Genomic DNA, 13,520 nt, shown 5'->3' with positions numbered 1-13,520 from the left:
AAAAAAAAAAAAAAAATTGCTATAATCCCACCACTTTTAGTATGTTGATTATTTGGGTCACCGCATTCTGGTCTTTGTTCACTTGTATGTGTGACTATTCATTTTTGGTCATGTGAAGCCGTCATAAAAGCTCTCATTTACTGAGCATTTATTACGAATGGTACAGTATACTTGTTTTATATACATTACTTCCATTTCCTATAAAAGCTATTATGTCAAATGCTTGTATTTATTACATTACTTATAGTGTTCTTAGTACTTTATAGGCATTAATTCACTTAACCCAAACAACCTTATGAGAGCAGATACCATTAACCCCATTTTTACAGTTTAGAGAACTGAGAACTGAGCCTCATTAGGGTTAAGTTACTTAAGGTAACACAGTAAATAGCTGCATTGGGATTCATATTTAAATTTCTTTAATTCTGGGCTGCGCCTGTGGCTCATGGGGTAGGGCGCTGGCCCCATATACTGAGGGTGGTGGGATTGAACCCAGCCCCGGCCAAACTGCAACAAAAAATAGCTGGGCATTGTGGTGGGCCCCTGTAGTCCCAGCTATTCAGGAGGCTGAGGCAAGAGAATCACCTAGGCCCAGGAGTTGGAGGTTACTGTGAGCTGTGACATCACGGCACTCTACTGAGGGCGAAATAGTGAGACTCTGTCTCAAAAAAAAACCTGTACAAAAATGTAATTCATGTAACCAAAATATTTGTACCCCCATAATAATCTGAAAATCAAAAAATAAATAAATAAATTTCTTTAATTCTAAAAATCTCTGAATTTCTTCACTATATCATTCCACTTTTTTCACTCTTCTTTTGTTTTTTGAAAATTTTTTTTGGAAACAGAATCTTCTTACTCTGTCACCTTCAGTAGAGTGCTGTGGCATCATAGCTCACAGCAATCTCAAACTCTTGGGCACGAGCAATCCTCTTGCCTTAGCCTCTCAAGTAGCTGGAACACCCAGCTATTTTTAGAAGCGGGATCTCGCTCTAGCTCAGCCTGGTCTCAAACTGCTGAGCTCAGGCAGTCCACCTGCCTCAGCCTCCCAGAGTGCTAGGATTATAAGTGTGAGCCACCACACCTGGCCTGTTCATTCTTTAATGATTTCTATTTGTACTTCTAGAAATGGTCTGAAAGTTAATAGGATCATTAAAATAAGGGTTAGAATTAGATCTTTTTCCTGCTGCTAGACTAGTAGCTCCTGGAGGACAAGGACTAGGGATCATGTTTATTTCTGCATTCCTCTTCCCATTAAATGCAAAATATATATATATATATATATATATATATATATACACATATATATATATATAATTGATAAATGAGGGAGTGAATGTTGCCTCCACTCTTCCAGGAGCTCTGATATACAGGACTGGTTGACAGAACTTTAGCCTGTTAGAACTTGAAGGGATTTAAGAAATTAAGCCAAACCTTTCTTTTCTTTTTTTTATTGAATGGTAACTATGTACATTAATGCACTTCTGGGGTACAGTGTGGGGTTTTCACACACAATCTGAAACACTTCCATCAAACTGGTTAACATAGCTTTCATGTCATTTTCTTAGTGATTGTTTTAAAATGTTCACATTCTACTCTTAGAAAGATTCACTTGTACCCTTGTAAGATAAACCTCAGAAGTGAACCCTCCAATCCCCCTCCCTTCATCCATTCCCCCATCCCTTCTCCCTCCCCCCTCCCTGTATTCTTAGGCTGTTATTAGGTTATAGCTTTCATATAAAAGGTATAAATTAGTTTCATAATAGGGGTGTGTACATTGGATACTTTTTCTTCCATTCTTGTGATACTTTGCTAAGAAGAACATTTTCCAGCTCCATCCATGTGAACATGAAGGACGTAAAGTCTCCATCCTTCTTAATGGCTGCATAGTATTCCATGGTGTACATATACTACAGTTTGTTGATCCATTCATGGATTGATGGGCACTTGGGCTTCTTCCATGACCTGGCAATTATGAATTGGGCTGCAATAAACATTCTGATACAAATATCTTTGTTGTAATGCAATTTTTGGTCATCTGGGACCAAACCTTTCTTTCAAGAAGAAAGGGTCTCCTTATGGTGACCTAATGAGTTGGAGGCAGAACAGAACTAGAACTCAGGTCTGCTGGGTTTCCACTGGGCCATCTGGTTTCAAAGAGCCTAATCCCGTCTCTAAATACCTCTTTCCTCCTCTCTTTTCTCTCTTTTTCTCTTTCTTCTTGTGTATGTTTGCTTGCATATGTGTGTGTGCACACTGTCCCTCTCTCTGTGTGACTTGAGTAGCTTTTTCACCCTAAAGTTTCAACCCTGAAAGTTATAAAATGAGTGAAGATTTTTTTTATCCCTTTTATACTGATGTGCACACTTTCTCCTGATTGTGTCTTTATCCAAGTCAGAATAGAAACCAGGGTCTCTGTCCTAACATCACCCAAAATGTACAGAGTTGTAGCTGATGTACTGAAAATAACTTCAACCTCAGATTCCTCCTCAGAACATGCTATTGATGGCCGGTGGGGACTGGGAAAGGGGCCATTAGAGCAGGTTTGTTTTTATGCAGCCAGGGTTTTTGAAAAGCTGGAAGGAGACCAGGAATTTCTGTTCTTTCTCAGAGAGGACAAATGTGACCAGACTGTGTGATTTAATTCTCCTCTAGTCTATGAACCTGTTTTGTAAAAAGCCCCATGAGCCTGTTAAAGCAAGACCTTCTATACATAACTAACCTTCTTTTTTGGTATCATCATTCAGGTTGCCTAATCCCCTAATTTAAATAAATCTGCAGTTGTTTATTGTCATATCTTTTCCTGATCTCCCAATGTCACCTAAAATAGCATTATTTGGGTAGCCATTTGTTAGACATCCTGGTGCTTCCACATTTCTTATGTAATTCCAGACCATTTTAGATAGAATCCCTCATTAGGGGGTCATTTGTGGGTTCGTATGCAGTAGCATTGGTTTTGAGACTTCATGTTTTGCTGGCTAACAGCCAGCATCCTTGGGCACACAGATTGGGAACCTCTAAAGCAAAGTGACTCTTCTTACCATTGTCAATTCTCTTCTCACTGTTTCACTTTTTATCTGTAAAATAACACTGAAAAACTAGGACTTTTTCTTGTTATACAGCAGTCTGTAGGAGAATGGTAGCTAAAGACATCTAAACACTAAAAAGAAGCTGTAAGCTGCACTTTCTCTTATGGTAGCCACCAGTTACATGTAGTTATTGACCACTTGAAATGAAATGTGGTCTGCTGTAAATATAAAACACACTTAAAATTTCAAAGCCTTAATACAAAAAAGTTAAATATTTCATAAATAATTTTGATATTGGGTATATATTGAAGTGATTTGTATATATATATAGAGTTAAATAAAATATCATCTGTTTCTTTTTACTTTTATAAAAGGTAGCAGCTAGAAAGTTTTGGATAATGTATGTGACTTGCTTTATATTTCAATTGGACCGCACTGGTCCAGAAATCCCTACAAGTAAATACTTTTTTAGTTTTTTCTACTATGGACCGTCAGGAAATTAGCTAGTCTTGTCTTTTCTCTTCTCTTCTCTCTCCTCTCCTCCGCTCCCCTCTTCTCCTCCCTTCCGCTCTGCTCCCCTCTCCTCCCCTCCCCTCCTCTCCTTTCTTGTGTCTGATGGCATCAGGAGGAAAACCTCCATTAAGTGCTAATCATCTTTTTTTATACCATCTACTTTCTATTGAAAGCAAGTGGTTGGGGAAATAGGAGGCATTGGGGAACAGATGACTGTTGATTACTCCAGAATTCTTAGAATTGTTTTGTGCTTTTGAAACTCTTAAGTCTGAGGTAAAGCTCTGAAGGTGAGAAAAGTAAATTAGGCTATCTTTCAAATAGAAGTGTGCCTCCCTCTTAAGGAGTATTTCTCTAGTCTAGTTTTACTTTCTTCTTATTGGTTTATCCAAGTTCATTGAGAACCTTTCATATGCCAGTTTCCTAGCACAGAAGAAACAGGAACATGGCTTTAGTCAACTGCCCTCAAGTAGCTTATATTCAGGTAGAGAATGAATTTGAATCTAGTCTCATACTCTAGGTAAGCACTGTAAAGATAATGGAAAAGAAAATGCTTCTGAAGCACTAGAAAGTCATGACTAATTCTGCCAAAAGGAGACTGAAGATTTTATATGCCTTGGATGTGATATTATCAGGCAGAAAGGCAGGTGGGAAGGATGTTTTAGCCTAAGGAGAACAACTTGACTTAAAGGCATGGAGTGTGGTAGATGGCCCTCAAAACAGTGGTTTGGCCCTACATTAAGGGGGATTTGAGTGCTTAGCTAAGGATGTTGGGTCCTATCCTATATATATGCAAGGGGGCTTTAAAGGGTTTGAAGCACAGAATGACATATTATCCAAGAGATAGTTAAGTGAGGGAGGAAAGGGAAAAAAGAGTCAAGCATGGTCCCAGGTTTCTAACTTTGATCCAACATTGGAAATACAGGAGAGGATCAAGCTAAAATAGAAAACGAGATGCATTCTAGACTTGTGGATAGAGCTGAAGTGTTTATGTTTGTGTTTCAGATGGTGACCCTCTTTCAGATGTGGGTTGTTCCCCTCTATTTCACAGTAAAGCTGCACTGGTGGAGGTTCCTAGTGATCTGGATCTTGTTCTCTGCTGTCACAGCCTTTGTCACCTTCCGAGCCACCCGAAAACCTCTAGTACAGACAACCCCAAGGTGAGAGTTTAGGTAGTGGGAAAGAGCCCAGGTTTTTTAAAGCTAATGGGTTGGAATGGATGGGAGGAGGATGGGTCTAAACTAAAAGATAGCAGTTTTTGTCTGCCAAAATTGCTCTAAAACAAGCTGATTGGGAGACCCACCTACCCTTGTCACAGATTTAAAAGCCCCAAATATTTCTCTACAGCTTACTTTATGGCTCATGTCAAGGTCTGTTTATATTACAAACAAACTGAGTAAATCCTGGTGATCATTGTGGTCTCGTTTTAAAAGTTATTTTCTTTTGTGAACCCTCCTCTGATCCCCAAATTAGATTTTCCATTATATTTTCTCATAATGCACATTAATTTTCCTTCATAGAACTTACCATACTTTATAATTATATATTATTTTGTATATCTTATCTCTCCCATTAAACTATAACCATGAGATCAGGAACCATATCCATTTTGTTTGTTCTATATATCCAGGCCCTGTCACAGGGTCTGGCACATAGTATCCTACTCCATGAATTTTTGTTGAATGAATGAATTTCAGCAAATTTGTAATTTTCCAACAAACAATACTTCTCAAGTCACAAAGCAGCTACTTACCTAGATACTTCTTTGTATTTTATCTAAATTCATTTCTCATTTGATGTTCCCAACCAGCTTGTGAGGTCATTTAATATCTATACTTGACAGAAAAAGAGATTTTCTCATTCATTCATTCAATAAGCACCTACTGTGTGCCAGGCCCTGTGCTGAGCCCTGGGGATACAGAGCTGGATAAGACTTGGTCCCTGCCCTCAAGGAGTTCTCGGTTTAATGGAAGAGATGGACAAGAAAGCACCTGTTGCAGTGCAGTTGGTAAGTGCTGTGATAGGGGTGTGCACAGGTCTAGGAGAACCTAACAGAGGAACTGGCCAGCCTCAAAATTGTAACTCCCTGATCCAAAATCTTTAGAGTGGCAAATGCTTTTCTTCTGTACCTTTTATGTTCTACTTTACTGTAAGCCTTTCTCTGGCCTTCTCTGAGTTTCATTGTACAAGGTGAATTTGGTGATCCAGAAGCCCCTCTCTGGCTTTGGTAGTTTATTTTATTATTTTTATTTATCATTATTATTTATTTCAAATTTTTGGATGTGTGTATATATATATGTGTGTGTGTGTGTGTGTGTGTGTGTGTATATATATAATTTATTTATTTTTGAGACAGAGTCTCACTATGTCACTCTTGGTAGAGTGCCGTGGCATCACAGCTCACAGCAACCTCCAACTCTTGGGCTTAAGTGATTCTCTTGCCTCAGCTTCCCAAGTAGCTAGGACTATAGGCGCCCGCCACAACACCCAGCTATTTTTTGTTGTAGTTGTCAATTGCTCTTTAGCAGACCCTGGCCAGGTTCGAACCTGCCACCCTTGGTGTATGTGACTGGTGCCCTACTCACTGATCTATAGGCCCCAAGCCATAGCTGTGCTCTTTTTTAGGGATCTCTTTTTTTCCCTTTTTGGCAGACTAGAAAAAATACAAAGCACTAGCTCCTTTATAGATGGAGGTGTTCTGCAATTAAGAGAGTAAACAGGCCAGGCCCAGTGGCTCACTCCTGTAATCCTAGCACTATGGGAAACCGAGGTGTGTGGCTTGCTTGAGCTTAGGAGTTCAAGACTAGCCTGAACAGGAGTGAGACCCTATCTCTAAAAATAGCTGGGCATTGTGGTGGGCCCCTGTAGTTCCAGCAACATGGGAGGCTGAGGCAAGAGGATCACTTGAGCAAAAGAGTTTGAGGTTGCTGTGAACTATGACACCATGGCATTCTACCCAGGGCACAGAGTGACCCTCTATCCCCAAAACACACACACAAAAAGAGAGAGAACAGGTTTGGGTAGTAACTGAAGTTGCCTAGTAAGTCTTGAGCCAAAAGCCTGATGTACTCACTGATATAAGAATAGGGATTCTCAGTGGTCCCCGAGGTCCAAGTCTCTCTGTCAGCTGTATTGCTTTTCTCTCCTTTCTCTAGGTTGGTTTATAAGTGGTTCCTGCTGATCTATAAAATCAGCTATGCTACTGGCATCGTTGGCTACATGGCTGTCATGTTTACCCTCTTTGGTCTTAACCTATTATTCAAGTGAGTACCCTTTGCTTTTGTTTGGGGAAGAGTAGCTGGTGATGTGTACCTTTCTTCCTGCTGCAAATCCTGGATATTTACAAGATGAACATAATACTCAGGACAGGAAACTTGGGTGCTAGAGGAATAAGAGAGGTTCTCCATTACTTGTGCTAGCAGAAAGCAAAGATTGTCTGAATATATACAAGGTCAGAGTTCCAAATCAGTTGTATTTTTTAAGAATTTATATTTTAATGGAAAAGTATAACAAAAGTAAACATAATAATTATTACCAATTACCCATAACCCCATTAATCTAACAAAACTATTTTCATGGTCCATGTATAGTATTTATTTGCAACATCCACTCTACCAGAGTGGCCTTATATTCAACTAAAAAGGGGTAGGGGAGTGACAAACTACTCTTTGTGGGCCAAATAAGCTTAAAATAAAGTTTTACTGGAATACAGTCATGCTTGTTCACTTTTCATACTGTTTATGGGTCTTTTTGCAGTAAAACAGCAGATTTGAATTAATGTGAGGTGAGGTGAGGTGCAAAACCTTAAATATTTACTGTCTTGCCCTTTACTGAAAAAGTTCGCTAACCCTAGGGCTAGAGCATCAAACTCATATGACCATGGTTGGCCACATCTGGCAATAGATCCACAGCAGGTTATGTTTGTAGGAATCCCAGAGCTAACGTTTGAGGGAATGAAACCTCATAAATGGCTATGGAAACCTGGTCTAGGAGCTCCATTCCCCCCCAAGGAATTTCTAGCTATCTGGCAGTGGCTCACACCTGTAATCCTAGCACTCTGGGAGGCCAAGGTGGGTGGATCACCTGAGCTCATGAGTTCAAGACCAGCCTAAGCAAGAGCAAGACTCTGTCTCTACTGAAAAATAGAAAAAAACAGCCAGGTGTTGTGGCTGGTCCCAGCTACTTGGGAGGCTGAGGCAAGAGGATCTGTTGAACCCAAGAATTTGAGGTTGCTGTGAGCCATGATTACACCACCGCACTCAACCCAGGATAACAGAATGTAACTATGTCTCAAAAAACTTAACAAAACGGCTCGGTGCCTGTGGCTCAAGTGGCTAAGGCGCCAGCCACATACACCTAAGGTGGCGGGTTCGAATCCCCAGCCTGGGCCCGAATCCCCAGCCCGGGCCCGCCAAACAATAATGATGGCTGCAACCAAAAAATGGCCAGGAGCTGTGGCCGGTGCCTGTGGTCCCAGCTACTTGGGAGGCTGAGGCAGGAGACTCGCTTGAGCCCAGGAGTTGGAGGTTGCTATGAGCGTGATGCCATGGCACTCTACCCAGGGGGATAGCTTGAGGCTCTGTCTCAAAAAAAAAACAAAAACAAAAATAAAAAACTTAACAAAACAATGTCCTTGTCCAGACTAGGCATGGTGGCTCATGTCTATAATCCTAGCACTCTGGGAGGCTGAGGTCAGAGGATAACTTGAAGCCAGAAGTGGGAGACAACCCTGAGTAACATAGTGAGACCCCGTCTGTACAAAAAATAGAAAAATTAGCCAGACGTGGTGGTTCATAAGGAGGTGAGAGGAATTGCATGAGTCCAGGAATTTGAGGTTGCGGTGAGCTATGATGATGCCACTGCTCAAAAACATTTTTTTTTATTTTTTAAAAAAGGAATGTCCTAGTCCAGAGGTGATGTACTAATCACTGGTCGCGTTTTTGTTTTGTTTTGTTTTGAGACAGTCTCACTTTGTTGCCCTCAGTAGAGTGCTGTGGTGTCACAGCTCACAGCAACCTCAAAGTCTTGGGCGTAAGCAGTTCTCTTGCCTCAGCCTCCAAAGTAGCTGGGACTACCACTGGTGTTTAACATATAAGTGATATGTTGCTTGTATCACAGCTGACATTTGATCTTTGTCAGATTTCTAAAGAAACAGTTCTAGGAAGTTAACCTACTGACATTTAACCTGTTTTATTGTTGCACATTTAGGTTATTTTTTATTTAGTACTGTCACACATGACATTGTTATGTTGCTTCCTAAGGGTACTTTCCTAGGAGTGGGATTTTGGCTGTTGCCTATGTCTTTTTTTTTTTTTTTTTTTGAGACAGAGCCTCAAGCTGTCCCCCTGGGTAGAGTACCGTGGCATTACAGCTCACAGCAACCTCCAACTCCTGGGCTCAAGCGAGTCTCCTGCCTCAGCCTCCCAAGTAGCTGGGACCACAGGTGCCCGCCACAACGCCCGGCTATTTTTTGGTTGCAGCCGTCATTGTTGTTTGGCGGGTCCGGGCTGGGGATTCGAACCCGCCACCTTAGGTGTACGTGGCTGGCGCCTTAGCCGGTTGAGCTATAGGAGCCGAGCCTGTTGCCTATGTCTTAAGCCTTCCAAAAGATCTGTATCAATTTATAGGTCTTCCCACACCCAACTGAGCCAGAAACCAATAAACCCTAAGCTCAGAGATTAGAGGGTACAGTAAGTCAGTACGCAGAAGAAGGTGGAGATGTGAGTTCCTGGATGAAGTCATGGTGACTTTGGGCTGTGGATCATGAAGAGTCAAGCCTAGGAGAGTGCACTGAAGGTAGAGGTTTAGGATTTAAATTTATGTTCATAAACGGGTGACCACTGGCCTCATCCCCAACCTAGTATACTCCATGTAGGAGCCTCTGAGCCAGAAAGGAGTTTATTTTAGGTCAAATAAAAATAAATCCTATTCTATATAGTGAGAGGGCACCCATGGAATTCTTTTTTACAGGGGTAGTGCAGGCTGAAAGAATAGACAGGCTCCAGAAAGGTTTAGAGCAGTGGTCTCAACCTGTGGGTCGTGACCCCTTTATAACAATGAAAATACATTGTGGCATTAGAAAGGTTGAGAACCACTGGTTTAGAGGAATTCATCATTGTAGAGCCTAACGTATCTTGTCAAAGAAAAGAAAGGTATTTCTAGGTGTCTTCCTAACCTGTGTGGTTAAAAAATAAAAACCAAAAGATTCTTCATTATGTTTTGAAGAGGTTTTTTCTAATTACAGTTTCTTTTTATTTGCGTAAACTATACAAGATGGAAAACAGAACTGAGATTCTTGACTATTCTTATGTTGCTGATCAGGTTAGTTGGTGTAAGATCAATGATGTCTAGTCAATGGGTTAAATATGGTTGATGAACAAACTCAACTTTCTATAATAAATATAATTTACAACTTTAAGTGAACACAGTCCTTTGTACAAATATTTTAACAGGTAATTTTCTATAACAAACATTTGTAGACTCAGAGTTTAAATTCTTAGTCCTCAGAATTATTAAGATAAACTCTCTAATATTATAGGCAAGGTCTTTCTTCTTGGTAAATAGACTTAGCCCAAAATCTGACATTAAAGCCACAGTACAGAATATGTATAGATGCAACTAATAATTTTATGGTAACTGTTATTTAAATTTTGCTAACTAACCAATTTTATCCTTTTTCTAAACCTATTTATAAACTTTTTCTATAAAGGGCCAGAGTCTATTAGGCTCTGTATGGGACAGGAGGCATAAATTGAGGGTATTATGTAGATACTTAGATAACAAGAGATAAAATTCTTATCCTGCACACCCTGTTTGCCTAGAGAAAGTGGACAGGTCTCATGTAGTAGCCATACTTTGTGCCCAGTTGACATCAGTTGAAATATTCTCAGAACAGGCAGCTTGGCAGAGCATGTGTGCCCACTGGGGTAATTTTCATTCTGCATCAGTGTGCACTTACCCTCCTTTTGAAGTGCTCAGCCATTTTAACTTGGGTGGCTGGCCAGAAGTGAGACAACTCAGCGAGGCACCTCAGCTGGTGTCCAACAGTTGCTAACAGTGGACTCTCCAGTGGAGTCCTGACGAGCATAGGTCCTGGGCAACTACAAGGCATAGCTACTGGTCAGTGGAGGCAGGAACTGAGAGCAAAGTGAGGAAAAAGGCAAGCAGAGATACTCAGCTTAATCTTTGCAGTTCACCCTGCTGGTCTGCCTGCTCAGGGGTGTTCATGGGCCATATAAAAATAGGCAGCCAATGAGATTTGGTCACAGTTTGCCAACACTTGCTCTAGAGTCGTTGAGCCTTCCCACTTTAGGTACTGTCGTCTGTGTTGCAGAGTAGTGATCTAAAGCAATTCATTTCTCAGGGCAGGCCTTACTGGCTATGCTACTTTCCTTACAGGATCAAACCAGAAGATGCCATGGACTTTGGGATTTCTCTCCTCTTCTATGGCCTCTACTATGGAGTTCTTGAACGGGACTTTGCAGAAATGTGTGCAGACTACATGGCATCTACCATAGGGGTGAGTCCACCTAGGCTTTTAATATGCTGCCTCCTGCCACCTCCAAATTGTTCATGCTGACATCACTTGTTTGATGGAAGAGGGATGAGATAAGCCATATAAAATCCTTCAAGATGTGGAGCAGGGCACAGTAACTCGTTCCTGTAATCCTAACACTCTGGGAGGCCAAGGTGAATGGATTGCCCTGAGTTCACATGTTTGAGACAGCCTGAGCCAGAGTGAGATCCCATCTCTTAAAAAAAAAAAAAATAGCCAGGCGTTGCAATGGGCACCTGTAGTCCCAGCTACTTGGGAGGCTGAGGCAAGAGAATCACTTGAGTCTAAGATTTGGAGGCTGCTGTGAACTATGATGCCATGGCACTCTACCAAAGGTGACAAAGTGAGACTCTATCTCCAAAAAGAAAAAAAGTCCTTCTAGATGTGGGTGATAGGTGTGGAGCTTCCTTCCTTAAAATTTGGGAAGCTAGATCTCAGATGTACTATGGCATTTTTAACTTTAAGGCCATTTTAGAAAAGAATCACTTTACTCAGCAGGAGGTTAGCAGTCACTCAGTAAATACTTTTAATGCCTTTAATGTGCCTGGGTACTGGGATTACAAAAATAAACATAGTCTTTGCCCAAATAGAGTTTACTCTCTAGTAGGAGAGATGGGCATTAAAGTTACAAACATACAAATTACAACTTTAGTAAGCTTTGTGTAGAGAAGATTCATTATGCTATGAATAAATCCCTGTATAATAATGGTCTTTGACCTACTCTTAGGGTTCAAAGAGGGCTTCCCTGAAGGAGTGACTACTGAACTGACTTGAATAATGAGTAGGAGATTTAAGTAGGTGAGGTAGGGAGTGAAATGTGTACCAAGTAGTGAAAATAGCATATGTAAGAGTCCTGTCATGTGGCTCAGTGCCCGTAGCTCAATGAGTAGGGCGCCAGTCACATGCAACGAGGCTGGTGGGTTTGAGCCTGGCCTGAGCCTGCTAAACAACAATGACAACTGCAACCAAAAAATAGCTGGGCGTTGTGGCGGGTGCCTGTAGTCCCAGCTACTTGGGAGGCTGAGGCAAGAGAATTGCTTAAGCCCAGGATTTTGAGGTTGCTGTAAAACTATGATGCCATGGCACTCTACCAAGAGTGACATAGTGAGACTCTGTCTGGGGGGGTGGAGGGAAGACTCCTGTCATGGAAAAAAGGGTGGGTGTTTTTGAGGAACTAAAAGGCTGATGTGGTTGAAATGTGGTAAAAATGGAGAAATAGGGACTAGACTAGAAAAAAGCCTTTTTTTTTTCTTTTGAGACAGAGTCTCACTTTGTTGTGTGCAGAATACATGTCATCTGCCTACCAAGTGCTGTGGTGTCATAGCTCAGCAACCTCCAACTCTTGGGCTCAAGAGATCTTCTTGCCTCAGTTTTTCTATTTTTTTAGTAGAGCCGGGGTCTTGCTTTTGCTCAGACTGGTCTTGAACTTGTGAGCTTAAGCAATCCACCCACCTGGGCCTCTCAGAGTACTAGGATTACAGGTGTGAGCCAGCCTGGCAGAGAACAGCTTTTTAGCAGAGGTCTTCAAACTTTTTAAACAGGGGGTCAGTTCACTGTTCCTCAGACCGTTGGAGGGCCGGACTGTGGGTCCCAGGACAAGTTGGCTGCTAAGCAGGACAGGCAGCAGCAGCAAAAACACCCAGCAGGCTGGGTAAGTGTCTTAGGTGGGCTGTATGTGGCCCATAGGCCGTAGTTTGAGGACGCGTGAAGTAAGGCATGGTGGCTTAATGTAATCCTAGCAGTCTGGGAGGCTGAGGAAGAAGGATCACTTGAGCTCAGGAGTTTAAGACCAGCCTGAGCGAGAGTAAGACCCCATCTCTACTAAAAACATAAAAATTAGCTAGATGTTGTGGGTGCTTGTAGTCCCAGCTACTTGGGAGGTTGAGGCGGGAGGATATTTTGAACTCAGGAGTTTGAGGTTGTTGTAAGCTAGGCTGTTGCTATAGCATTCTAGCCTAGGCAACAGAATGAGGCTGTGTCTCAAAAAAAGAAAAGATAAAAGCCTTTTAGGCCAAACTAAAGATTTTGATTTTTTTTTGAGACAGAGCCTCAAACTGTTACCCTGGGTAGAGTGCTGTGGCATCACAGCTCACAGCAACCTCTAATTCCTGGGCTTAAGCATTTCTCTTGCCTCAGCCTCCCAAGTAGCTGGGACTACAGGTGCCTGCCCTGATGCTCCGCTATTTTTTGGTTGTAGTTGTCATTGTTGTTTGGTAGACCTGGGCTGGATTTGAACCCGCCAGCTCAGGTGTATGTGGCTGGCACCTTGAGCTACAGGACCAATTTTTATTTATTTTTTTTTTAAGATGGAACCTCAAGCTGTCCCCCTGGGTAGAGTGCCATGGCATCACAGCTCACAGCAACCTCCAACTCCTGGGCTCAAGCAAGTCTCCCGCCTCAGCCTCCCAAGTAGCTGGGACTACAGG

The 13,520-nt window shown here is 41.8% G+C and overlaps 1 protein-coding gene across 1 annotated transcript in view; it reads left to right on the top strand.

Annotated features, from left to right (window-relative positions):
- Nucleotides 1–13,520, top strand: part of RNF121 (ring finger protein 121) — a 97,705-nt gene that overhangs the window by 61,767 nt on the left and 22,418 nt on the right. Inside the window, exons 4-6 of the mRNA XM_003780936.3 lie at nt 4,545–4,699; nt 6,695–6,802; nt 10,938–11,058. Coding sequence (XP_003780984.1) covers nt 4,545–4,699; nt 6,695–6,802; nt 10,938–11,058 — 384 coding nt within the window. The remainder of the gene's footprint in view (nt 1–4,544; nt 4,700–6,694; nt 6,803–10,937; nt 11,059–13,520) is intronic.

This window comes from Otolemur garnettii, unplaced genomic scaffold (assembly GCF_000181295.1).
Source record: "Otolemur garnettii isolate 467f Iridium unplaced genomic scaffold, OtoGar3 scaffold00001, whole genome shotgun sequence".
Classification (NCBI taxonomy): domain Eukaryota; kingdom Metazoa; phylum Chordata; class Mammalia; order Primates; family Galagidae; genus Otolemur; species Otolemur garnettii.
The sequence above is the reverse complement of the archived record's forward strand: the minus strand, read 5'-3'. Positions and strand labels throughout refer to the sequence as shown.